The following is a 26,948-nucleotide window of genomic DNA, read 5'->3' on the forward strand; positions in this document are numbered from 1 at the left end:
CTCCTCAGCAACCACGTGTGATGTCACAGGCTAATGGCTCGAGGTGGGTGATAAACACAGGAGAGGCTGAACTCTTAAAGAGCTTTTCTCATGCAAAGTTTCACGGTGTTAAGGAATACAAATTAGGATGGTGAAGAAAAAAGGCTTCTAAATAGAATATTTACATATTTCATAGGAAGAAGCAGCCATTAAGTCTGTTGTACAACTTGGTGTGTAATTAGACAACTTGCTGCTTTCATCTGTCATCAGATGACTTCGAAATGCTGCTGTTCTTACCTGCCTTAAATTAGGCATGTGTTTAAAAAGTAAAGGAAAATGAAAAGATAAGTGTATGTGCCCTCTGAGTGCATGAATGCACAGTCACCAAGGGGGATGGATGAGGGGAAGTTGGGATTTTACAGTGTGTCATCAACGTGTGATGGGGGTTTGTGACCAAAGAGGGAAATAAAGTGGCTTGGTTGTGAATTATAGAGTTAACTTTGTTTTCCAGCAGTGTCTGGTGTTAATACCCACCTTTGTGTGGGAAGCAGGCAGAACAAACAGGCCTTTCCCAGAAGGAGGATGAAATAAGAGAGGGGAGGGGAAGGACTCCTGTGCACTAACAGCTGGACTACAGTTTGGGAATATACCAAGATGTTTGTTTGAACTCTCATTCCCCTCTGGACAAGCAAAGCAATTAAGGCAGAAGCAATTAATGCATTGTGATGATGGCTTCTTTTTTTTTCTTTAATTACTGCAGCATGTACAAATTCAGATGAGCAGATTTCTGCTCTGAATTTCTGTGTAAAACCAGAATTTCATCCAGGTGCTTCTGTATGAACTGTGATAAAGCTGATTGAGTAGAAGTTTCAATGCACAGTTTTGGGCAGTAAGTTCACCTGACTACAGAATGATGTTCTTTCCAAAACCCAGCTGTGTCATCCAGTGCTCAGGTCCTTTCCTGGTGCTGTTTGCCCTTCTCATCGAGGGCTGTAACTCACAGGAGGTTGGTGGGGTGGTTTCTGGTCTCTGCTAAGAGAAGCTTTCAAAATAAAGACCTGAAGAGAGGCTAGGAGACAGCAGATAATCATTTGATGCCCCAAAAGTGAAGTCATGCAAATCAGATGGGATTTTCACTCGTGATTTTGTTGTGTACAAGAACTTGATTGATCTTCCTGCTAGGGCTGAGGGTGCTGCTCCTTTTCCACCTGCAAGCTGAGGTTGCTGTTGTGGGCCTCAGTTTTTAATTCAAGGGTGCTTATTTTGACACCTTGCTTGTTTTGGCTCTCAGAAACTTCTCTTACACCATAGAAGCTGCAATCCATCATGGGATTTGTGTCATCAGGAACGTTTGTCTTTCCACAACTGGAGCTGCTGTGCCCTGCTTTGCTAAAGATGAGAGGGACATGAGACAGTCAAGAGAACATTAAATCACTCAGCCAGCTCAGCATTACCCTCAGCTGTCTGAAGGAGGTCCCCACACTGGATAATCTTCCCAGGAGCTCTGCACCCCAGAGCTGTTTCTTCTCTTGGATGCAAGAATTCTCAGAGTCCTTAAGATGACTCATCTCTTATTTATGGTCTTCAAATGCTGCCTGTTCCTCCAGCTACAAATGGATGACCAGAGTTATTATTTGCTGCTGTGAAAAGCAATAATTACCCCAAATGATGAAATTCAATTTGGCTTTCATTAAGACTTATTTCAGGAAGGGGGAAAGATGAGAAGAGTAATCACTGGGAAAACTAAAGCTGCTAAGCAGAGGTGATGCACAGAAGTCTTGGTTTAAAAATCTGTGCATATATTCATTTCATGTAAAATAATCCAGCTTTTCTGTAGTTGAAATATTTGTGGAAAAAGGAAATGAGCATTCTTTGAGAATTTCCCTTCAGTTTAGAAATTTTAGATGCATCTATTTAAGAAAAGATAGATGGGAAAATTCCTCATTTGAACATTTTTTCTTTAAGCCTTATTAGAATTTAAAATATTTTACTAAAATAAAACTAAACAAAGAAAAATCCAGGTATTTACATGCACTTTTAGCAAGACTTAGTTACTGCAGACCTGCTCACTGTTGTGTTTTGTTTGCTTTGAAATTACAGGATGAAGGAAGTGTGAAAGAAATTCCTATTACACATCATGTGAAAGAAGGATGTGAGAAAGCAGACCCAGCACAGTTTGAACTACTTAAGGTTCTTGGACAGGGATCATTTGGAAAGGTAAGATGATAAACTTGTTCCATAGACCTGTCCAGACATTCCAGAGAAATAATGACCAGCAGAGTTGCTGGGAAGGTTTGAAAATGTATTGAGGAATGGAATCCTTTGCCAGCCTTGCTCCAGAGCCACGGACAGAACCTTCTGAAGGAAATGCTGGTTTGTCTTTTGGTGGTGGGACTTGACATGCTGGGAAAGTTTTTCTCAAGACACAAAATCTGTATGTATGTAGCTGCAGAAGAGTTGATTGTGGCAGTTGGGAACTTAACCTGAAATACATTTCCCAGCTTATTTACTTTTTCTAGTTTGCTGTGTTTTTCAAGTGATCTCCAGCTAAAAGACAATAATTACTCAAATGGCACAGAGGAGAAATATGGCAGGGTTTTTGTTGCAATATTTCCCTTTTGTAATGTGCCACTGGGTGTCACTTTGCAGAAATGAAGTTGAAAATCTGATCTCTGTCACTGTGTTGAAACACAGTAGTTGAAATATTAATCCTAGTGTATAGGAAGGTAATTAATTCTTTAAAACCAGACTCAAACTACATGTTTTGCAACATCTAAAGTAGTCAATCAGCTTTACATTTGCTCCCATTTTCCTGTTCCTCTGCTGGCTCTGTGTGTGTCTCTAGGCAGGAACAAACTTCTGCATAGAGTACAGTGAGAGAGGAAGAAATTCACATTAGGGAGGCATTCTGTGTGTAAGAGATTGTGTAGAGAACAGACTTCAAACATTTCTTAGTATTTTGAGGTTTCAGAAACATTTCTTTACCTGATAATGTTGCCAGTTCCCTCACACACTTCTCAGCAGGAGCCTGAAAAGGCTCCATGTATTTATTCCTCCTGATTTGAGATGTCTGAAGCCACCTGAGGGTTCAGCACAGCTGGCACAGCCAGCCCTGCCTCAGATTTGGCTTCCCAGAGCTCAGGGTTGTGCCAGCCTCAGGAGTGCTCCTGCTTGGGATCCAGCAGCTGGGCCAGATGTGCTCTGAGCTTTGGAATGCTGGCAGTGCCTCTTCAGGTGCTGCACACCTGAGCTCAGAGCTCGTTTTCTCTGTTCTTTCCTGTGAAAAGAGAAAACAAACCAGGAGGATGAGTGGCTGTTTTCCTCGTGGTGTTTTCTCTTCCCAGCTTCCACTCCCAGGGCCCTTCCTTCGGGCTTGGCAAACATCAGAGGGGTTTCCTGGAGCCTGCTTTTGACATCAGTGCAGGATTTAATAATTCCACAGAAATAAAGGGTTAAACCTCCTGAACTACTGAATTCTCTCTTCATTCTCTCAGTAATGATGTGTCTTCTAAAGCAGATGTGGAGTTCTGGAGGATTTGTCTGCAAATTAAACAAATAGGTGGTGCTTCAGTAGTTTGCAGCTATTTTGGGTCTTTTTAGCTAAATTTTTTAACTTGTACAATAATTCCTGATGTCCTCACGGGTTGTTGGTTGTTAAGACTAAAATATTCCTATGTGCTTATTATTAATATTTTATAATTGTGACTGTGTTCATCTACAGCTGTTTCCTTAGTTGCTGGTGTTCAAATTACTCCCTTTACTATTTTCTGTCACCTTGGCCTATAGGAGAGCACTGTTGTGGGTCAGTTATTGGGCAAAACTTATTAAAACAAAAAGCCAGACAACCTTGAAACATGATATTTTTCTTCAAACCAGAGCTTAAAATAAAAACAACCCCTTTCCCAACCTTGTACAACTTAGTCATAACAGTGCTTGCATTTCAGATTCTAGAATGGAAAATCTGACAAGATCATTGAAGAAATAGATATAATTTCTATACATAAATAAATTAATTGTAAATGGAAGTCTGGATAAGGTGAGATCAGAGAGGTAATTGTAGGGAGCTCTTTCTCTTGTGACTTGTATATTGTGTTTTTTTGGTTTTGTAAGCAAAACTTATTCATAACTAATAATTGCTATTACAAGAACAGCAATTTAGAAGTAAGAGCACATATGAAACCATTTTGTAAATTGGAAGATCTGGTGGTTAAAAATTAGTGTAGCTCCATGTTTCTGTAGTGCAATACTTTATCTAATATGCTTTTCTCAGTGTCAAGTTGTATCCCATCTATCTTTAAAACTCTTCTGGAGAGAAAAAGTAGAAAAACCTGTTGGAGTTGTTATTCCAGAGGGAAAGGGTGCTTTGATCTTAAATGGTGAGGTTTCCTCGCTTTCATCTCACCACTTGTACAGAATTCATTAATAAAAATGAATGTTTCATATTTGAGACTTGGGTCTTAAACCTCAAAAACCTCTTGGGAGGTGGCAGACCAGGCAGAATTGTCATTCTCCAAGAAAGTGATAGAAAGAAAAACTTTCTGTAACAACTTCTTTGATAAATCAGGAAAGAATCCAAAGTTTGTGGCCAGTGCCATGCTTCAGAGAGCTTGGTGCTTTGCAGCTCTGATCTGATCAGGGAATGCAGTTTGGCTCTGCCTTTAGAGGTGTGTGCTTGGTCCAGAGCACTGGAAGCTGCCTGGCATTAATGGGAGGTTTGCAAATGCTTTGTGGGAGTTTGGGTTTGATTACCTTTGATTACCAAGCTTGCAGTGATTTAAAAATGGGCTTTGTATTGCCAGGTCTTCCTCGTGAGGAAGATAATTGGGCCTGATGCTGGGCAGCTTTATGCAATGAAAGTGCTGAAAAAAGCTTCTTTAAAAGGTAGGTTTGTCTTTCAATTGAGACTTTGGACTATGGGGTTTAGTGCACCTGTGTTTAAAAGCCTTTTTAAAATCTTAAATATTTGTCAGTGAGTTCATAACTCTTCTTTGACAGGAGGTTTTTTTTTAGAGTAACTTGTGAGTTCATGTTTAAAGACTATTTTAAATCTGGCCAGGTAGCTTTAATTATGTGGTCAGAAATGTTCTTTCAAAGTTGAAAATTGGATTATTTAATTCTGTTTAGACTTTTCATTATATGAAAACAAGTTAATTTCATAAACAGTTTTCCTTTTGTCTTTTGTTAAGTCAGAACTCCGCTGTGGTTAAAATTAAGTCATTCCCTTGTTCCAGGAGCCAGAACAATTGAGTTCAGGGGTTTGGCTTTCAGGAGACACTGGAATGGGTGCGAGTCCACTGTGTGTAAATAGAGCTGTTACTGTTAATGGGGGAAAAAGTAATCTTAAAAATATTTTATATTCAGGACAGAGAGTTAATTCAAAAATTGAAGTTGAGAACATAGATAGGAGCTTTTTTCTTGAAATCAATATGAATTATCACAAAATATGGGGATGTGCTGGAAATACAATGAAGCAAAGAAGAAAGTTGGGGCGGGCAGGAAACAAACCAGAGTTCTGCTGTCTGAGTTTTATGGGAGACTCAAACATTAAAAACAAATCAGGTGATGAGGGAAGAGATTCCTTCAGCCAGCAAAGCCTTTCTGTGTTGCACTAAATCCATTTGTGTATGTTTTTGTCTCCTGTCTCCCTCAGTCCGGGACAGGGTCCGCACCAAGATGGAGCGCGACATCCTGGTGGAGGTGAACCACCCGTTCATCGTCAAGCTGCACTATGGTTGGTACAGATCCCTCTGCTCTGCTCCTTCCCTGCTTCAGGCACAGCTCTCTCTCACTTTTGGAGGGCTCACATTGGGCTCTAGCAACTTGGGAAAATAGAAAAAGGAGTGTAAATACACAGCTATAGAAAAGTTTTAGGTTGAGCCCTCTTGTAAGAACTTTGCGAATCTTTACGTTCAGGTTCTTTGTACTTGTACTTTTCATTGATTTTAACCAAACCAGAGTAATTGATGTCCTTGCTGCTTCCCTGTTTGACACAGGAGAAATAAAAGAACATTATTTTAATCATCTCTCATGACTAAGATTTTCTTCTGTGAAGGAGCAAGGAATCATTCAATAAATTGCTTTGTGTGCTGCTGAATTATTTCACTTCCACAACAAAAGTATTGCCTGTGACTGAAACTTCTTAGTTGTAAAAGCATTCAGATTTGTTTTGTAGTTTTGTCATACAACTATTGATTTTTATTTACTTTTTTAAAATTTTTTTAAGCCTTTCAGACTGAAGGGAAGCTCTATTTAATACTGGATTTTCTCAGGGGAGGAGATGTATTCACACGATTATCCAAAGAGGTAAGTACCTAAAATTTTATCTCCACTCACTCTTAGACAGGGGTTGGGATTTGTTGGTACAGGATTGGCTTCTAAACCTGTTTTCCCCATATTTCTTGTCATAGTTAAATTTTTAATAACTTTTGGGCTTTCCTTACATATTCTAGATTCTGTTTTATCCTTAAAAAACCCGAGTGTGTATTGATGAGTAGCCCAAGTTTTAATTTGGCATCTGCAAAGTACAGTTCTTTTGTCTAAAAATGTTTTGTTGCTTGGAAACACAACTGAAGTAAATGAATATTTAGCACTGAAGGAAGGGGATGTGTAGTTCTCATGCTCTTAGTCAGCCTAGGTGCTCCTGGAATCCTGCAGCCCTGAGAGCTTTCTGCTGCACTGTAAAATTGCCTGGTGCTGCAATCCAGATGCTCCTCCTGAATCCCACAGAGTGGGAGCACAGGGTGCCTTTGAGCCCACTCCCCTCCACCCAGCCCTGGCACACAACTGGACCTTGAATTTTCATTTCTATTTTTGTTTCCTGGAGGGAGAGCTCCAGAGGAGGGAATGGGATACAGCTACAGGCTGTTATTTTATTAAAACCTTTGCCATCAAATATTTATTACATGTTACCTTAAGTGTTATGAACATGTTTAGAAGACTGTTATTTTCTTTTGGCAAACCTTTTATAAAGATCTAAATTTTTAATGGCAGTTTCTCAACAGCTTCACAGCAAGTGAGGTTTTCAGTGTTTTCACCACTGTAAATCCATTTATATTGCCAAAGCACAGGAAAAGCCACTTTCTTAAATGAGCAAACTGTGTTATCTGATTTTTTTCATGGCATGGAGGAGGTTGTTTATTCCCAGTATGTAATGCCAGGAGAGTTTTTTCCCCTTATACTTCTCATGAAAATAAAGATTTTACTTTAGGAACGGGCAAAAGAGAGAATTTAAAGGCATTTTTGTTAAAATCTGAGCTTAGTAACACAGTGATTACATCTAAGAATTGAGGTCAAAATTAATTAATGTGGAAGCTAAAATGGCTGTTAAAAACTTCAAGTGACTGACTTGTCCTGGGTTATTGGAGCAGGAGGTAGGCAAGAGGTCAGGCTTTGATATGGAATGTCTAATTGCAGAGGGAATTCTGGAAGAGCAGGAAGAGCTGTTCCCTTGCACTATCCCAGCTGGGATTATCCCCTCTGGAACATCTTAAATGAGGGATGCCAGGCTGTCCATAAGGACTCTTGCTACTGGCTTTTATGTATGTAGATAGGAAAAAATCAGGTTTTTATTTTCTGCTGGGAGTGGGAGGTAGTTTCAAAAGTCTGTGGTAAAACACAGCCTGTGGACAATGCACACGAGGATAAATTCCCTGTGGCATTCCATACTTTGCACACAAGGATTATTTTAAATTAATGTGGCTTAGTATGAAGTTATTAAAGTTATTGACGTTATTTTGTTGGTCTTTAAATTCTAAAGTGGGTATGAGAGTTTCAGCTGTGTCAATGAGATGAGTGTGTAATGAAGTTCTTATTGGTAATATTTAATGGAGCTGACTTGCATCATGTTTGACTTGACCCAGAGAACAGCTTTACTTGTCATTGTGGGGAGATGGCAGGTTAACATTAGCATCATTATATTCTGAGATTTGCATTTTGGCTGCTCCAAGGAGTAATGAAATCCAAGGAGTAATGAAATCCAAGGAGTAATGAAATCCAAGGTTTCCCTTTGCTTTTGAAAGAGGTGAAAGCCAGCGTGAGCTCTGATCTTTGGAGGTGTGAAGGTGACACTTGTGGGGTGTCACAGCTTCATTGTCACCGAGGTCAGCACCTGTCATTGTGGAAATCAGGAATATTCTGATCACACCTGAGCCCTGCAGAGCAGGAGCAGAGCCAGGGAGCCCAGGGACTTCCATTGCAGCTGAGCAGCTGCCCTGAACCTCTGTCCTGAACACTCCACAGGTTGCTTTAATTTCATATACAAAAACTGAGCCTGCTTTGGCTCTTGTTGTGTTCCACAAATGACTGGAAGAGCTTGGAATCCTGCTGGATTCAGCAAATAAGGGAACAGTTCCCTTAAAGCCCAAATGCAGTCCAGCCATTTAAAGATTCCAAGCTCCTCCAGTAATCTATAGAACATGACAAGAGCCAAAGCAGGCTCAGTTTTTCTATATTAAATTAAAGCAACCTGTGGAGTGTTCAGGACATCTCTGCTCTAGAAGTAACATCAATATTTCAGTGTCTCACCAGGGTTCTTTAGTAGTTTTTTTTTTCCTAAGAGCAGAGCAGGTTCTTCAACTCCCAGGCTGTCATGGCTATTGCCACCAGTGATTTATTCTCCATGTTTTTTTCCTAAATTATTTTTGCCTTTTTTTTTTCCCTAAATCTTATTAATGTGAATTCACACTCACCCAATACAGCAGCCATATATTAAATTTTATGATGCAGTGGAAAACTGTCTGGGTTTGTGGCAGGAGGAGTGCTGAGTGTCAATTACAGTAAATATAACAATTAATTTATTATCTAAAAGTTAATTAATGCTCTGCAGTAATGCTGATGGTTTTATTTAAGTATTGCAGGTAGTTCTTTGTGTACTTTATAATTAACAGATATTATTAAAGCATTTCTCTTGGCTGAACTCATGAATTATGAGTTCACAAGGGACTTTCAAAACTAAGTTTGAAATCTAGGCAGACAGGAGTATATATATTTTTTAGATTGCAGTTTTAAAAACTGAAGACAAGATCAGAAGGTAAATCTATACAGTTCTTATTAGGTTATGTTTACAGAGGAAGATGTGAAATTCTACCTCGCAGAACTGGCCCTTGCTTTGGATCACCTTCACAGCTTGGGAATTGTGTACAGGGACCTGAAGCCAGAAAAGTAAAGTAAAATGTATTTTACCACTATTATGTGTATTTTGCTTGTTGCTTTGCCTTTTCCACTGTAAAAAATTAAAACTATTTTTGTTAAGATTTTGTAAACAAATACAAAATGTAAAACACGTATCTGTGGTTTGAGTTAAATAATACTAGCTCGTTAAAAAAATAACAGAATTTGATGTCATAATTTTTAACTTACATTTTAAATGTTTTATGTAAGCATTGATCTTTGTTTTGGTGAATGTGAATTTTAATTTTCAGCATTTTGCTTGATGAAGCAGGACATATCAAGTTAACAGGTAGGCACCATTCATTCATACAACTCTTTGTAAATAAGTTTTTCTGAGTTTCTGTATTATCAATTTTAATTGCATGTAAAATTGCAGAAAGTAGTTCTGTGAGGAGCAATCCAAATACATATATTCTCAAAAATGATGTATATAAAAGACTGTTTAGAAAACAAGTCACTATAAATTTCTGAAAGCTTTAAATTAGATTGAAGGTGATGATTTTGTACTAGAGATTTTATCATATATTTTAATCTAAGATACTGCTCTTAGTTTCTAAGAGAAAATGTTTTTCAAACCCTCAAAGACTTGATAGAATAATGGTGATGGAAATCAGATTTATGAAATGCATACCTTTTAAAATTCTGCTATATTTAAACACAATTCAATCCTGAATTTGTCACTTCCTTCTGAAAGTGGAAATAATGGATGGCATCATTGATTAGCAGTCATTTTCTCCTGTGAAAAAAAGGGTGTTTGAGAGCTGAGCCAGTGTCAAGGACTTGTGTATTCACAATAGGGAAAAAACTGTTCTGGGAATGAAATATTCTGGGAATGCAGGGCTGTTCTGTGCTGAACTTGAGGCAGGTTACAGAACCATGTTGTCTTATGTAACACCAATATTTTTAGTGTGATTTTATTTATTCATCATTCAGTAAGACCAAACCATGCAGACTGCATTCCCTTTGAAACTGATTTTTACTTTTATCCAATTTCTTGTGTGAGTAAAGCAGGCAGTAAACAGAGAAAATGAGAACTTCTGAGTATTTTAGAGCTCTAAAGGTGTAGGATTTCAAATGTCAAGCTAATTCAGTAATAACTTTGATGGCTAATCATGATTTTAATGACTTTTAGAATGGTTTTGGAGGTGTGTAGTAGACGAAATGTGCTCTCTCCAGATACCTGCAGTCTCTTGTTTCATGGAGAGCTGTGCTAATCCCATTTCTGAAAATAACCCACCCAAACCTCTCGACACTTGCATTTTGAATCACCACCTATTGATTTGTGTTCCCTGGCATTGTTCACTGGCTGTGTTCTTGTGGTGCTGTGTTGTAGACTTTGGACTCAGCAAGGAATCAGTAGACCAAGAGAAGAAGGCCTATTCTTTCTGTGGTACTGTAGAGTACATGGCTCCTGAAGTGGTAAACAGGCGAGGGCACAACCAGAGTGCTGACTGGTGGTCCTTTGGGGTCCTCATGGTACTGTATTTGCCTCTTGCTTCCCTTGCTAAGCTCACACAAATGCACTTAGAATAAGCTTGTCCAGTTCTGGTTAGGGATGCTTGGGTGAGGGGGACAGTTCAATGACTGAATTGCTACTGGGTGGAATAAAACAGATTTTTCACTCTAAGGAGTGTTTATCAGGCACCTGAAAAATCCTGGGTTGTCCATTAGTAGTTAAAGCCAGTTGTAGTCAGTGTGAGACTTCACTTTGTATATTTATTTTGCGTGTTACTTGATAGTTAAATTTAAATACAGACTTGAAGGCTTGGTTTGAAGGAATAGAAATGGCATTTCTGTGAGAGTGAGCCTGTGGAAGGAATGTTGGAGCAGAGTAGTGAGATAAGCCAGTAACTGCTGCCACCTCTGTCCTTCCTGGGGTGTGTTAGAGCATCAGCCTGACGTGGAGATGGACCTGAAAAGTAAACTACTGTTCTAGAATTTACCTTTCTTGCAGTTTTTGGACTATGGCAACATCTAAAACTGGTTGTGGAGGAGATTTTATTACTTTCAAGTAGCTTCTTGATGCATAATATTCCTCCATCATCATGCTACACTGTTGTCATCATGTAAACTGCAAGTGAGAGCAGAATTTTAGATTTGGGAACACTTCCATAATCTTTTCAAAGTTCAGCCAGTGTGGTGTAGAGGTAGGAAAGAGTGCAGTGTTTAACACTTTGTTTCAGCAGTTGGGGGAAGAAGTGTTGATTTAGATTAACATTTGTTCTTTCCAGTTTGAAATGCTTACTGGTACCCTGCCATTTCAAGGTAAAGATCGAAATGAGACTATGAATATGATACTGAAGTAAGTACATCTCCTTCTTTTTCAGAAGTCCAAAAATGTCATTTTAAACATGTTTTAACAGCTTGTTATAACTCCTGGTCTTGTGGAAGGTGTCCCCATGGCAGGGAGTGGAACAAGATGAGCTTTAAGGTCCCAGCTCAAACCATTTTGTGGTTTTAAGAGCACTGAGCTGCAACAGGAGCAAAAAGCAAAGCCCCTTGATAAGCTTTAGATCCCAGACTGTGAAGTACCATTAAGTATCACCAGCAATTAAAATCTCAGGGATGAATCTGTGCTTTGATTGTAGGCGTATAATAAAGATAAGAGCAGTGCAGTGACTGAGAGCAGCTTGATTTCCACTCCTGTTGTCATTACACTCCCTTGCTACTGTTACAGCACACCTTGTTTTGTAAGCAGCAGGTGATCAGGTGTTGCTTTGTGTACAGATGTGTGGGGAGCCCTTACGTGCTCAAATTCTCATCTTAAATTGCCCCAGTTACAACAGAAGCTGCTGGACTGGACAAACTGGGTGAGCTGGTGCTCACGCAGTGGAGCTGTTGGGCAAATATGTTCTCATCTGTCTGTGCTCAGCTAGCAAAGTTTCCTCCTGGCACAGGCAGAGCCTTGGGCCCTCGGAGGTGTGATGGGGAGGGGAGGAGGGAGAAGCTCTGCTCTTCCCAGCACAGGGCACTTGGAGCTTGCCCTGAGTGGGAGTTCTGGTGGTGCTGCCTGTGAAAGGATGGCCTAGACCACGAGCTGCCTCCCTTGCAGCTCCCAGATGCTGCAGTTCTGCACGAGGATTTACTGCCTTGGCAGGAATGGAACTAAAGTTTTCATTAAATACAATAAATGCTAAAGTCAGTGAGATTTTATATGACGGCTCAATGAGCCCTGGAGGAATAGTAGCAATCACTTCAAGGGCGGGTAATTGGGGATTTGGCGAGTCTGTTCTGTTACTGGTATTTATTTTGGTAAAAACCTCCTGGTGACATGAAGATACCTTTTAAATTAAATACTTATATATTCCTAAGATAATTATTTTACTCTGTTTCAGCAAAAAGCTTGCTTGGGTGGGGTTTGGTGGTTTTGGTCTGATGTGTTTGTTCATTGTGGGGTTTTATTTTAAACCAGTCCTATAACAGGAAACTTAAAAAGTTGATGAGTTAAGTATGTGCTCTCTACAAGGCTTTGGAATAGATCCTTGATACATCAAACTGTGCACTGAAATCTATGTAGACAGTTTTTACTAAGATAAGTTTCTTCCTCTGACTTGTTCTCTGTTTTCTTTTAGAGCAAAGCTGGGAATGCCTCAGTTCCTCAGCCCTGAAGCACAAAGTCTCCTGAGGATGTTGTTTAAAAGGAACCCATCAAATAGATTGGGTTGGTTCATTTATTTGGATCTTTAAATAGTCAACTCAGCCTAGCTTGTTATTTCAAAGAAAAGCAGTTGCTTGAGACTCTCAAGCTCTGGGTGATCAGAAACATTTGGGCACCATTTCCTGTTAGTTTGGATCATGGCTTCCAGGGTTTGGCCAAGGAATGGTCAAAATGTGGGATCAGTGACTCAGGAGTGAGCCAAAGCTCTGACAGTGTCCCAGCAAAGAATATTGACACTGTATTTATGGGCTTCTTGTCCTCTCTTTGCCTCCCTGAGTATTTTACATCCTTGGAATATTTCTGTATTCACCGTTCACTGAAATAACCATGTCTGTGCAAACTTATTAGAAGTGAACTAATTTTTAGTGCAATCTCAAAGACTTTGCCCACAAGTGTGTTTAAACACAGTCTTCCTTTTGTTCAGGAGCTGGTTCAGATGGAGTTGAAGAAATCAAGAGACATCCTTTTTTTTCTACTGTTGACTGGAATGTGAGTACAAAAGGATCTGAATGATAAAGCTGTTGCTAATTTTTCTGTGTGTTGCGGCATTTGTAGAAGTATTCACATCTGAATAGGGCACAGCAAACACTGCATTACTGCTGACTGGCACATCCTGGCTTCTCCTCGAATTCCTTGGCATCTGGAGCTGCAGTATTTGCTGCAGATAGAGATTATTAATTACAAATCGTGCATTTACTTTTTAAATAATTAAGAGTTGCAGCATTCTCAAGCTGAAATGGTCCATTAGAGCGTTTGTAGCTGGGAGAGGCTGCTGGTGCTCCCAGGAATCCTGCAGGAAGTGTGTCCAGAGCTCCCTGTGGCTGTCCTGGGCTTCTGCTGCATCACTCCCATTGCAGTCACAGCTCAGCAATGAACTCAAGTGCTCCAAGATGATCCAAAATCCACAAGTTCACAGCTCCTGGCTTCAGTTTCTCTGCAGCACCTTATGGTTCTGCTCTGTGGTTCACTCATGCTCTGAGCTGTGTTTGCCAGAGGGGTTCTCAAGGCCAAGGTGTTCTGTGTGAAATAAATCCCCCTTGGCTGGGAGGCTGCTGTGAGTGCTGGATGGAGCAAATCAGATGTGGCTGTGCTGTGCTCCCCTGTTCTTCAAAGCCCCTCATCATTATCCATCTATTTATCTCCTGTGTTTATTTCTGAAAAGTGATTTTCCAGCTGTGTTCATGCAGCAGCTACCTCAGAGTCTGTTCAGCAACAAGTTTTTAACAACAGTAAAACTTCACTGCTTTATGTGAATGCACTTCAGCAGCTGTTGTCTTGTTTGGCTTGATTATTTACTTTTTTTCCTTTTGGAGGGACTGATGTTGAAATAAATACCAGCAGGGAAGTTTGAAAGCTCAGCAGTTCTAGCTCCTTTTTTCTTTTTTTTTTTTTTCAATTTGGCAATAATTTGTATTTATTTCACTCTGGTGGTGTTCACGACACTTCTATATTTTACCTCTTGAATTCTTTGGGATAAATTTAGGTCCCCTTTCCTTGGTTTTGATTGGTTAGTTGGCTTGATTTTTTTAAACTAAAATATACTGTATGCTTTTGTGCAGGAAGGTCAGATTTAAAAAAACTGCAAAAACTAGATCTGAAGGGAGGAGAGAAATGGCAAGGAAATGCTCTTAGAACATCCTGAATTTTGCATGGGGGATTCACCATCTTTTGACATGAGGTTTTCTGTTCCTTAGCTGCAAATGGGATTTATTGCAGATTTGAGGTCTTTCCCTGATTTACTTGGGTGGATTAGGAAACACCTGGAATAGAGCTTTGAGAATGGGCAGCTCCTTGCCAAGAGGGACGTGCCTGACATGGGTTGAGGTCTTTGTCCTTTCCCCTTTATCTTGGCAAAATAACAGCACCCCTGGAAGCTTCAGTGACCCTTAAATCTTTGTCCTTCTCTTTCAGAAACTGTTCAGAAGAGAAATTCAGCCTCCATTCAAACCTGCCTCTGGAAAGCCAGAAGATACTTTCTGTTTTGATCCAGAATTCACAGCAAAAACACCAAAAGGTAACTGTGCATGGCTATAAATTGGTGAGGTTTATAGGCAGGAGGGTCAAATTAATGCTAAAACAACAAACAGAAAAGCCAGGAACAAAGTTAAAAGGAAAGGATGCACCAGGGTTCCAGTGCTTTGAAGGAGGATGTTCCCCTCAGCAGGTTTCTGTTCTTTGAATATTTTGCTAATCTTGGACTCAGGAAGAAAAAAATAAATGGAATATTAAAAGCTGGACTATGGTTTTTAGTTTAATTCAAGTCATGCATGCAGTGTTTGAGAGGAAGTATTGAATATTAAAGTAAACTCAATTTGATTGCAGCAGTGATTCTTTTTAGGGTCAGTATTGCATTGAGAATGCCTTGCTTTAAGAAACATTAACTATTGTCATTATTATTTCTTGGTCTGCTTCAAGTTTCACTTCAGGTTTTCTTATGTGAGTTTTTTCTTTCCTGCTGCATCCAGCCTTTAAACCCTCTTCTCATGATTGTTTGGAGAAGGTCTGTTCTCTTAACTGGACAAAATTATTGAGCTCTGAGATTTCAGACAGTGAATTCAGAGGTGCACAGAATATAACCTGAGGAAAACTTCATTCTAATAATTCAGGGATATTTTTTCAGTGGAGATTTACTAATTGGATATTCTTGTGTTGCCTCACTTGTGCCTTGGCAGCAGCTCATTCACCACTGAAGCTGCACATTCTCTTGTTGTTCTTCTGTTATACAAAACTGTTGAGCACAAGACAATCATCTTTAGTTCTTTTCCATAAGTAGTTCTGTTTCAATAAACTTCTTCCTTAAAACATGTGTTCATACAGAAATTCCTGCAGTGCTTTTTAGTTTTAGATGAAAACCTGGAATACTTGTTTGTGTTATTGAAGTAAAAGAGCACAGATAAAAACCAGAAGTTTTATTTATTATTTAACATTGGTGTTCCTCTTGCTTGCTTCCCTTCCCTCAAGATGGTTTTTGTAACACACCTCTCCTGAATGTTCTGCAGTGGCCCTGCTGTAGCCACACTAATCCTGTGTGTCTGTGTGCCCCAGATTCTCCAGGGGTCCCACCCAGTGCAAACGCCCACCAGCTCTTCAAGGGATTCAGTTTTGTTGCAACTACTACTGTAGAAGACCATAAAATATCACCCCTCACCAATATCCTGCCCATAGTCCAGGTAATGCTTTGCTTTTTGGGAAGCTTCCTTGGCATGCCAAAGACTGACCAGTGTTCAGTAATTACAGTTGTTCTTGCTTTGTTGAGGAGACCATTATAAAATGTGTCTCGTTAAATACTTCCATGGGATATTTTTTAATTTTAAAAAGTGAGTTGCTGTTTTTCTGGAGGAAGAATTTCAAAGAAAAATCATGAGCAAGCAGGAGAATCTTCTGCTGTTGGTACCAGTGTAATGGCAAAGAGAAATTTGTTGCTTTAGATAACAACTTTCTTGTGTTTTTTTTAAAGCAGCTTCATGGAAACAGTGCCCAGTTCACTGATGTCTATGAACTGAAGGAAGATATTGGTGTGGGCTCCTACTCTGTTTGCAAGAGATGTGTCCACATAGCTACAAACATGGAGTTTGCTGTGAAGGTACTGGCATCAATTTCACTCTGAAAATATTGGCTCTAGTAGGTTTGAAAACTTAGATTTGTGAGTTTTCCAGTTGCTGTGTTTTTGTGAGTTTATAAGTTACAGTCTTGGATGCTGAAAATACTGTACAATGATGGGAACAACTGAAATAAAGTGAGATTTACAGGGGTGGAACTGGGCTGCAGGGAATTAGTGATGCTTCAGACCAGAGCATTTCCTTGTTCAGTGGAGCAGGGCAGGCTGCATTAATGACAGAATTTTAACAAGGATAGAGCAAGAAATGAATAAATGGGGATGAGAAGCTGGAGGATGAATTACTAATGATTAGCAAGAAGTAATGAACTCTAGAATTTCTTATGCTGATATTGAAATGAGAATATAAATACAAAAAATGTCTTTATTTAATAGATTTTGTTTATGCAAGTTGTTTTTCCTGTTATATTTTGCAGATAATTGATAAAAGCAAAAGGGATCCCTCAGAAGAAATCGAGATTCTCATGCGCTATGGGCAACATCCAAATATTATTACTTTAAAGGATGTATGTACCTCCTTTTCTGCTGCCTCTTATTAGACAGTGCTGAAAAAATAAATGCAGATATAGGCAGTTTACTGGAATTCATTAAATTTCTTTTGCATAGAAAAATCTTCTGGGAGAGCAGTATGTAACAGTAGAGGAATTGTCTCAAAACACAACATTGTCCTGATATTAATTTTTCTAAAGGCTGTTTAACCAGCTTGAAGTGAGGAATGATGTAAAGGTTAGGAATGCCATATTTCTTCTTGTTTCAAAGGAGCAGCCAGTGTGTTGGTAACCTGAGAAAGCAGTGGCCTGCACGTTGTCCTGTCTGTGCCAGAATGGCCCTGGGAAGGGAGGAGCAGCCAGGAGTGTGAGGCTGCTCTCCTCTTCCAACAGCAGCTCTTACACTAAAAAATGTAACTCAGAGTGATGAATTAACAACTTGAATTGGGAGTGATGAATTAACAGCTTGAGTCATGAGCTCCCAGGATGACCCAGGAGCTGCCTTGCACTCCCTGCTCTGGCAGCCCCTGCTGTTTGCGCTGCCTGTGCTGTGGGAGGAGGGGATCCATGGGCACGTGTAACTACAGATGTTGCCTTGTCAGAATGCCCTGTGTGTGTTCTGGGTGAGTGCCCTGTTCACCTCTCCCCAGGTGTATGATGATGGCAGATTCATCTACCTGGTGACGGAGCTGATGAAGGGCGGGGAGCTGCTGGACCGGATCCTGCGGCAGAAATTCTTCTCGGAGCGGGAGGCCAGCGCTGTGCTCTTCACCATCGCCAAGACCGTGGACTACCTGCACTGCCAGGGGGTGAGTGAGGAGTGAGGGAGCCCTCCCAGCCCTGGCACAGCTCTGGAGTTACCCTCCCTTGCCCTCCGTGCTGTGCTTGGCTTGTTTTCATGCTAAGAGGTTTTATATTTTATCACAAAGGTGAATAACAGAAACAACTCATCCTGTTATGCTGGCAAAGCCTTTGGACTCTGCATTTTATAAATCTGCAGATTTTTGTCCTGTTCTCCTTGTTGCCAAGTGGTGGTGTTGGTTCCAGTTGCATTATGAGCCAGGAGGTTTTTATTGCATTATTATGAACTAGAATTTTTGGGTAATTTAAAGTTATATATTGTTTAAAACTCTCATAAGTATATTCATCTAGAGAACAGCTTTTATAAATTGCAAATTACAACGAATGTACCTGCTCCTCCTAAGTGATGGCTTTTCAAATGTCTTTGCTTAAAGGTGGTGCACCGAGACCTTAAACCCAGTAATATTTTATACACTGATGATTCAAACAATGCTGATTCCATCAGGATTTGTGATTTTGGATTTGCAAAACAACTTCGAGGAGAAAATGGACTACTTCTGACTCCCTGCTACACTGCAAACTTTGTGGCACCAGAGGTATTTCAAGCTGCTCTGTGTTTTAATTGTGCTGGTTTTGGTGCATCAAATGCTAAAACTTTCCAGTAATGCTTGGAAAAAAACCTCAACAATTCTGCTACTTTTCTTAAAATATAATCACGCATGCTTTTTAAACACTGATGCATGTGTTTATTATAAACCTGCTTTAAAAACAGCAGAGTCCACCCTCAAAAATAAGATGTGAGCCTGGTGAAAATCTTAAAAGATGATCTGGGAACACAAAATGTTGATGTTTACTGCAACCTGTAGATTAGAAAATCAATAATCAAATCTCTGACATGATCCAGTGATGGTCTTACCCTTCCTTAGTGTTGTTTTGGGGTGTTTTTTTAATGTATGACAAGTCTTTAACACTCTTTGTTTCATAGGTTCTCATGAGACAGGGATATGATGCTGCTTGTGACATATGGAGCTTGGGAGTTCTCCTTTACACAATGTTGGCAGGGTGAGAATATTTCTGAGCTGTTTTGTTTACCTTAAATCCCAGAATGTTGCCTGAATCCTTGCTTCCATAGAAATGGTGAGGCATTGGCTGGTGGAATGACACAGACACGCAGGTGGGACAGGCAGCTCTGAGTCAAAACCAAATAAACCACATTTAGCTCCAAGCAGGATCAAGGTTTCTCTTCCCAGTGCAGGATTTGGGGGTGCCAGAGACTTCCCCCAGTTTTCAGGAGGGAATGGAGTCTGTGAAAATATGTGGTGGGTTTCTTTTTACCCTCCAGCCTCCTGTCCTCCCACCCCATCCCATTTACTGACCTCGTGTCTCCTGCCCCTGCTGCATTCCTGTGTAGAACACTCTGGGTTGTGATCTCTGGAGTTTCCTCAACATCCAAACCTGATGAAGCTCTAGGAAGCATCTAGTGGCCAAATGAGAGATGTTTGCTGAATTCTTCTCTAGCATAAGAGCAGCAGGTTTTTAGTCTTATGGCTAAATCTGTCTATTGGAAATTATTCTCTTGATAAATCTGCACTTCCCTTTTACTATTAGAAATATTAATATTTAATAGTATGTGTGTATATTCTGTGATATGTTTCTGTTGGCAGTGGGATATTGACTCTGATTCACAAGATGTTACTAATTTCTTGCAGTTTTTATGTATAACAAGGTGGTTTTGTTGGTTTTTTTCTCTCCCCAGCTATACTCCATTTGCCAATGGTCCCAATGATACTCCTGAGGAGATCCTAGTACGGATAGGCAGTGGAAAATTCTCTCTAAGTGGAGGCAACTGGGACACTGTTTCAGATGCAGCAAAGGTGTAAATGTGTTTTGGTTTTATGTTTTTGTAGAATTGCAATGAAATCTACTGAGCTTTATCAGCTAGACTGCTCTGTAAGTGTAGTTTGTTATTATTATCTGCAGACTTTATTGGAGGGAAGGATATCTGCTCCAACATTTTATTTAAAGACTCCATCTGTAATGAATATAGATTCCCTGGGATGGTGTTGACCCACTCTGTGGGTATCTTAATCACCAGTGCTACCTTTTAAAGATCAGCCTTAGTATTAAATATTAATGTTTAAATATTTTTTCCCAGTCCTTTGGAAGTGCACTATTGTTCATTTCAGTAGGAGTGATTCAGAATGCTTGTTGGCTCTTGCTGTTTTAGCATGAGAAATTCACTTCTGTGTATTTAAGAATGCTTCACATTTTGTACCTAAAACAAAGGGAACATTCTGTCAGCTTGCTCATATTTTGGTTTTATTTCAAACTGTTGCTGTCTCTGTTCTGTGCCCTTCCCACCCACCTCTCCTTTGGACCAACGTTGTAATTAATCAGTAGCTTGTTGCTAATGCTTCCAACAGGCAAAAACAAGTGTCCATTGCTGTTGGCTTTATGCTTTATGTGGCTTCTTGAAGGAAAAATTCCTTGCTGGTGTCTCACTGTCCCTGAATTCATTTGTGGTAAGGAGACAGCAGAGCCCAAAATGCAGAATGAAAAAGGAGAGAGATTTGCAAATAATAGCTTTCCTCCATAAAATCTGCCTGCTACATTTGAATAGGCTTTCTAGTCTTTTAAAGATTATATTCATAATAAACATGAAAGGCACAACAGTGAGTTGCTTTGCAATCAAGGCTGGCTCTGTTGAGCTGCTCCAATAGTACCACACATTGTTCTCAGCCTTCTGCAGTGTCAGGGCACAGAATGATCCCGTTTGTCTGCTGATCTCTGTGTGTTGGCATTGTGCTAATCCCTCCACATCGGGTGCTCCTCTCATGGCTGCCATCCCTGAGGAGCTGTGGACTGAGCAATGTTTGTGTTTCCCTTGCCTGCAGGACTTGTTGTCTCACATGCTGCACGTGGATCCCCACCAGCGGTACACGGCCGAGCAGGTGCTGAAGCATTCCTGGATTGCCTGCAGGGACCAGCTGCCTCATTACCAGCTCAACAGGCAAGATGCCCCACATCTAGTAAAGGTAAAGCCACCTGGGATGCTGCTTCAGCTGGGGGCTGTGCAAGGAGTTAGTTGGCTTAGAGCTACAGGCAGAAATCTCATTTTTTCTATTTGTTTTCCATAGTACTCACACATTGAAGTTACATAGTGAGACAAATTCATGGAATGGTGGAATGGTTTGGGTTGGGGCAGGGACACTTTCCACTGTCCCAGGCTGCTCCAAGCCCTGTCCTGGGCACTCCCAGGGATCCAGGGGCAGCCACAGCTTCTCTGGGTACCTGTGCCAGGGCCTCCCCACTCTCACAGGGAACAATTCCTTGCCAGTGTCCCACCTAACCCTGCCTCTGGCAGTGGGAAGCCATTCCCCTTGTCCTGGCCCTACATGGCCTTGTATAAAATCCCTCTACAAATTAAATTAGTAAATAATTGTTTTTAATAATTAATCCCCTTCAGTGTAGGGAAAGAGATTTTTGTGTGTGTTTTGTGTAAGGTAGTCCTTGAGCTGTTTCTGAAATCAGGAGCTGAGTGGCCACTGCAGTGGCTGTGTTTGAGAAATTGGTGCTAATCTGGCTTGAAAGATACAAATTCTGACCTACATTAGCAGGTGACCCCTACATCTAAGGGGTACAAAAGAAGGAGAAAGGACAAGATGTGTAAGACACCCGTGCTTAAGACATTGGAAGGATTCAGCAACAATTTTTTCCTCCTAACAAACTTGAGAGAATTCGCATGACCTGGCATAAGTCATTTGGTTTTGTTGGAGTTAGTTGAATATTTAATGTTTAATTGTTTTATTTTCTGATTAAAATTTCTACATATATGAATTATTATTACATATTTCCTTTTCCCCTAGGGAGCCATGGCTGCTACATATTCTGCACTGAATCACAAGACATTTCAGCCAGTGCTGGAGCCTGTGGCAGCCTCCAGTTTAGCTCAGCGACGGAGCATGAAAAAGCTCACATCCACAGACTTATAGATCCACTGGGACACCTGAGCAGACACAAGCAAGGGGGAACCCAACAAGTGGCTCTATTTTGCCTGACCTGTGATCAAAAGGCATCTATGGTTTCCTGCTACACTACTTGAATTCTGTAAAAGTCCTTTTTTTAAAAAGAAAAAAAAAATCCACAGGTTCATACTGTGTTTGTTTTACAGGCCGTATCTGTTAAGTTAATTTAAACATCAGGTACACCATATTGAATTTCTCTACACTGTCCTTTGAGATCTGTTGCAAATATTCTTTCACATCCTGTATAGTTTTGCTGGGTTCAGTTAAAAAAAAAATTGTTTAGGGGACCGTTGCCAATGACCAAGTTGTACATAAAGTGTCAGTGTGAGTTTTCTTGCTTCACACCTTCAGACCCTGCTGTGAAGGGCAAATTCTTCATTTTGTGATTGGGCACTCTATTGATTCAGCTCAATTCCTTTCCCTTGTCCATGACCATTATGCAGAGTTGAGCAGTGTGATGTGCCAGAGTTCATTAATCACTGCTGATTTGGTAGCTCTGTGTTTGCATGGTGCCAGTAACTGAGGAGTTTCTGTGGAAATACAAACCAAAGGGATGTGCGAGATCCTGCACTTCAATTTGATCTCTTGTGACCCAGAAGAAATGCTGGTTATGGTCCCTAACAGGAAAATGAACATTTCTGGTTGTTACCACAAATTGTGTCCTGCACTGAGCTGGAGAAAGTCAGTATGTGCATAAACTGTCACAATTCAGGCTCTCAGAAACATTGGTGCCACTTCAAAACAGCATCATGCAGCTCAGTCCTTTGTTATTTACATTTCCCATCCATTAATGCAACTACTGTGTTATTTTCCTCAGCAGTCTTTCCACTAAATACACCCAGTATTAGGTTTGTTTGGCATATGAGACAAACTGACACTTTATTATAACCAACTTGGCACTTGGGGTTTATTTTTTATTTATTTGATTTTTTAAATAGAAGGTTGCTTCTCTCTGACTCTCTCGCCGCATGTACAAATATTACAGAACAGAAATGCAAAATTCTCTTTGCCTAACTGTAGGGGTAGCTTGGGAAAATAAATAAGCCTTGCTGTGTGCCCAGATAAGGGAATTCTGACCAAGGAATTTCACAGTTATGGACAAATTCCTTTCAGCATCCTGTGGCCAGCACTCACTCACCCTCTCTGTCTGGTGTTAGGACTTCAGCTGTTCCCAAATGCTGGGAAGGAGAGGAAATTCATTTCAGGGCCAGAATTACCTTGGGGTTTCCTGACTCCAAACCAATGCTAACTGCTGGTAGTTCATGCTGAGATACTTAGAAGTGTTCTCAAAAGTTGTAGACACTGAGCAGTTGTAGTGACATAGCAGGATGATTATAAATATTAAATATATTAGTGACATTAGGCTGTGCAGTGACCAAAACTCAGACATAGTTCAGAATCATTTGTCATCATTGAATTTTCAAGTGCAAAATCCCAGGGCTGACAGAAATCAGTGTTTTGAGACAGCAAAAAAAAAAAAACTTCCAGGAGAATTCTGGCCCAAGCTCCAGGAGTGGTGGTGGTAACTCCCATCTCACTAGAGGTGTTGGCTGGTTTTTGCTTATACCTGTGGAGGACTTGGTGGTGTTGGAAGTACTTTTAGATGAGCTGCTTTCTTCTGTTGTGGTGGGGGAAGATGGACATTATCTGGCCAAATAGTTAGGTATGAATATATGTAGATTTGAGACTTAATGATATAGCAAACATAGGTGTGCTCTTTGTGTCACGCAGAACATCCCCCAGATGGAATTTCTTGAGTGTTTGATAGCTGTTGGAAGCTTTAGGGGCCATTTGTGCCTAGTTTTGAGGTGCCTGTTTGAAATGCTTGAAAACTTATCAAAGAACACAACTGCTTCCTGGAAAGCTCTTTGTTTAGTACAAAATCTGCCCCTTTTGCAGCTGCTGCATCCTCCTTTTCCTTAATGAAGACTTTTTCCAGCAAGAATGCCTGGAAACCTCTTGTCCAACATTCTGTCAGGGTCATTTTAATGTAAATTTAAAGATGACTGCCAGAAGAATTTGAATTCACTCAAAAAAATGCAAAAGTGATGGACATTAAACCCCCTGAGCCCAGGTCAAGGTGTACTGTGGGTTGAAATGTAGTCCTAAAAGCTGTGTTGGGGATAAGAGGTAATGCAAGGCCTGGCATACAATGAGAATGTCAAACTTGAATTGTCTTCAGCTTTCCTGTAAGGCAGCAGCTGGTCTTTAATGGCTTTACCCATGAATCATTTACCAGTGTTTCTGTTGGTATTTTCTTTTAGCTTGCTTAGAAGCACCACAGAATAAGCACCTTAAAAGCATTTTGCACAAGAGCAGTTGGAAGCAGCTGAAGGGACTCAAGTTGTTCTTGATGTGCAGCACAAAGGTGGTGAGAGGAAAAGAACACAAACTAGATGGATGTTCTGATTCATTGCTGAGTATTTAAAACATTTCCTGGAAAGTTATCCCTGTTTTATGTCACTGCTGGCCTTTAGTGCAAGTGGCACTCCAGGGGTAAAGCAACATTACAGAGTTGTCTTATTGTCTGAAAGCATATGGATGTGTTACTTCTGACAGGCCAGTGCACCCTGGTATGCCAATTATAATCCTTATTTAGGGGGAAAACTTCCCTTGCTCTATTTCAGCATATCAGTCCTGGAAATATTTGGGATATGCAGGAACACAGAGTTCACTTGCAGTTTACTTTTATTGTATTTAAGGATCATCTTTGTGAGGCTCCTTTGGGAATTCCTTGTTTCTCATCCCTTTCTTTCCCAGCTTAGGTTTTGGTGTCTAAAAGTAGCATGGTCTGCTCATGAGCTGTCAGTTAAAGGTTCGAGATGGAAGAGCAGGTAACGGGAAAATGCTCTGGCTGCAGTGAAAGGTTGGTGGAAATTCTTTCACATCATCTGGGCACAGTTCAAGTTTACAAACTGGTGATGTTCTTACTGCCTTACTGAGTTAGGAAAAAAAGTCAAATTTTCACAAATTTCATAATTATATAGAAGTAGGCATTCAGACTAAAGGAATTTCCACAGAAGTAAATCTTAAATTATAGATGATTTTGGCCGTGGCTTCCTGCCAAAAAAAGCTCCTGCTCTGGTGTTTGGTGATGATCATTATCAGTAAGTTCCAGCTCTGGTGCACAGAAAGCAGATTCCCACTGGAGCTGGAGTAGGCTCAGGACCTCTTTTGCTGTTCTTTCACCCCAGGATATCTCAGTTTGTACCTTCAGGTATCCCTTGGGTATAAAGTGAGGAGCTCTGTTGTATTCCTGTTCCATGTCCAGAAACTGCAGTGGCACCATGGCGGGGCCCCAGGGCCCTTCCTGAGAGCTGCCCTGCTTGGGTGCAGTCCAGCCCCTCATCTGTGGCTTGTGTGGTTTCCTTCTTTCTCCCATTTTGCTCAAAATCAGTGAATTCCCCTTGCCCATGCCAGGAGGTGCAGGGGGCTGAGCCTGCTCTTCCTTTGAGGCCTCTTGTTTGAATGTTCTTGCAGCCAGAGAAGGCATCCAAAACCTCACCCAGGTCAGTCATGTTGAGCTTGAATTCTGTCTTCCATGTTTTAATTCCTTTTCCAAAGCTGATCTTCAGCTGTCCAGTACTTAAAATAACCTCTAACAAACTTCAGCAGGTGGGAGTTCCTTGCAGTGTGCTTAGAGACTGGTCTGTAGAGCTGTGTTAAATTAATTACACAAGCTTAAATAATTCTCCTGGTTTGTATCAGTGAAATTAGGCTAAAACATCAATGCAAACACAGGTTTTATGTATTTCTGTAGCACTTAAGCTTTTCAGTCCTACCCAGAACTAAAAGTTTGCAAATATTTGTGGGAGGGGAGGGAGGAGCAGGTTTTCTTTCTCAAAGTTTCCAGAAAGCTTCTGAAGCTGTGATCATAATAGAGTCCTGTAATCCTGTAGGAGCTCCGTAGGGTTAAAAACACAAAATTCTCCTTAAGTTTGTTCCAAAGCTCCTTGAGGTGTGCACTGATAGCTGTTGGTAGCACCCCTGCACTTCATTCATGCCCCACCAGCCTTCTGCATCAACATCTGTCCCTGCTCCAGTTATTTTTAAATATTTGCTTCTCCAAATCCTGCTGTTCCTTGGGAATAGAAGAATGGATTGAATTTTGAAAACCCTCACCCTTAATGTATGTCTGAAGCTGATTGAATATTATAATAATTTGCATATTTAGAAAGTCTCCCACAAAATCATCAGCAGCTGGTTTTCTTGAGATTTTTCCTGTGTAATGAAAACAAACTTTCTCTGAAAGCTTTAAAAGATACTTAATTGATTATGTCTCTTAATTATTAATTTTTGGGCAATAGCTTATTACCAATAGTGAGTTTGAATAACCCTGAATTCTCTCGTGGGGTTTTTCTCTCGAGGATGCTGGAGGTGGATCTGCTTTGCAGGACCAAGTGTTCAGGTTTGGGTGTTTTTCATTAGACTTTTGAGCAGTGTTTGCTAGTTAATTAATTAATTGCATTGTCTTACTGTCCCAAGCACTTTGGCATCTTGCACTGATGCTCTGGTTAGAGCTGAAACTCTCCTGGCACGTGGCTGAATCTCCATAAAGGGCATTAATTGAGACCAGTGTGCAATGAATTCCATGCTCTGAGGTACTTCAAAGATGAAACTCTACACAAGGTCCCCGTTATCAGATATTGTAACTGTCATTTCCTTCTCTTAAGCATATTGTGGATTTTGTATCATACTGTATTTATTTCATTTAATTTTAAAAGAAATGTTTTCTTTAAAGCTCTGTATATATTGACATTAAAGTTTGCATTGTACTACGTTCTCCTCTTCTTGCAAGGCTGGCTCTGGCAGTGCAGTGGTGTTTCTCTTGGCACTGCTGCCTTCAATTACAGCACACCAAAGGCAAACTCAAAATTGTATTTATTTTTGTCAAACTTCCTGAATAATCATAAAGGTACAGTTTTAATTAGCTGGCAGTTCCTTGAGTACTAGAATAAAAGGGTTGCAAATTCATAACATTTGGTAATTGACAGAAATCCATCACTTCTGCTTTGGAAGTTTGCTTCTGTTTTTCAAATGGATATAAAAAACAATGAGCAAACATTTCTAAATTAAATGTATATGAATTATTTCATAAACCTTGCCAAAAACCTCACATACATCAAGAGCTATTTATAAATTGATATTCAGTCAAGTGTTTCATGCCATACTTGCAGCAAAGCAGACATTCAGTGGTAGGATTGATGTGTTAC

The 26,948-nt window shown here is 40.3% G+C and overlaps 1 protein-coding gene across 3 annotated transcripts in view; it reads left to right on the plus strand.

Moving 5' to 3' along the window:
- RPS6KA6 (ribosomal protein S6 kinase A6) overlaps positions 1 to 26,513 on the plus strand; it is a 36,156-nt gene extending 9,643 nt beyond the window's left edge. For 2 of the 3 annotated variants that reach the window (XM_064426510.1, XM_064426512.1), the window contains exons 3-22: positions 2,080 to 2,196; positions 4,779 to 4,860; positions 5,630 to 5,710; positions 6,203 to 6,282; positions 9,032 to 9,138; positions 9,399 to 9,436; positions 10,481 to 10,623; positions 11,379 to 11,449; positions 12,720 to 12,808; positions 13,230 to 13,294; positions 14,717 to 14,819; positions 15,851 to 15,975; positions 16,263 to 16,388; positions 16,838 to 16,927; positions 17,560 to 17,718; positions 18,145 to 18,306; positions 18,696 to 18,772; positions 19,467 to 19,584; positions 20,605 to 20,745; positions 21,577 to 26,513. In XM_064426510.1, the coding sequence (XP_064282580.1) occupies positions 2,080 to 2,196; positions 4,779 to 4,860; positions 5,630 to 5,710; positions 6,203 to 6,282; positions 9,032 to 9,138; positions 9,399 to 9,436; positions 10,481 to 10,623; positions 11,379 to 11,449; positions 12,720 to 12,808; positions 13,230 to 13,294; positions 14,717 to 14,819; positions 15,851 to 15,975; positions 16,263 to 16,388; positions 16,838 to 16,927; positions 17,560 to 17,718; positions 18,145 to 18,306; positions 18,696 to 18,772; positions 19,467 to 19,584; positions 20,605 to 20,745; positions 21,577 to 21,702 (2,100 nt within the window). In that variant the 3' untranslated portion in view covers positions 21,703 to 26,513. The remainder of the gene's footprint in view (positions 1 to 2,079; positions 2,197 to 4,778; positions 4,861 to 5,629; positions 5,711 to 6,202; positions 6,283 to 9,031; positions 9,139 to 9,398; positions 9,437 to 10,480; positions 10,624 to 11,378; positions 11,450 to 12,719; positions 12,809 to 13,229; positions 13,295 to 14,716; positions 14,820 to 15,850; positions 15,976 to 16,262; positions 16,389 to 16,837; positions 16,928 to 17,559; positions 17,719 to 18,144; positions 18,307 to 18,695; positions 18,773 to 19,466; positions 19,585 to 20,604; positions 20,746 to 21,576) is intronic. The other variant, XM_064426511.1, reaches the window with a different exon arrangement.
- Positions 26,514 to 26,948: the final 435 nt, after the last annotated feature.

The sequence above is a fragment of the Passer domesticus genome, chromosome 7 (genome assembly GCF_036417665.1).
Source record: "Passer domesticus isolate bPasDom1 chromosome 7, bPasDom1.hap1, whole genome shotgun sequence".
Lineage (NCBI taxonomy): Eukaryota > Metazoa > Chordata > Aves > Passeriformes > Passeridae > Passer > Passer domesticus.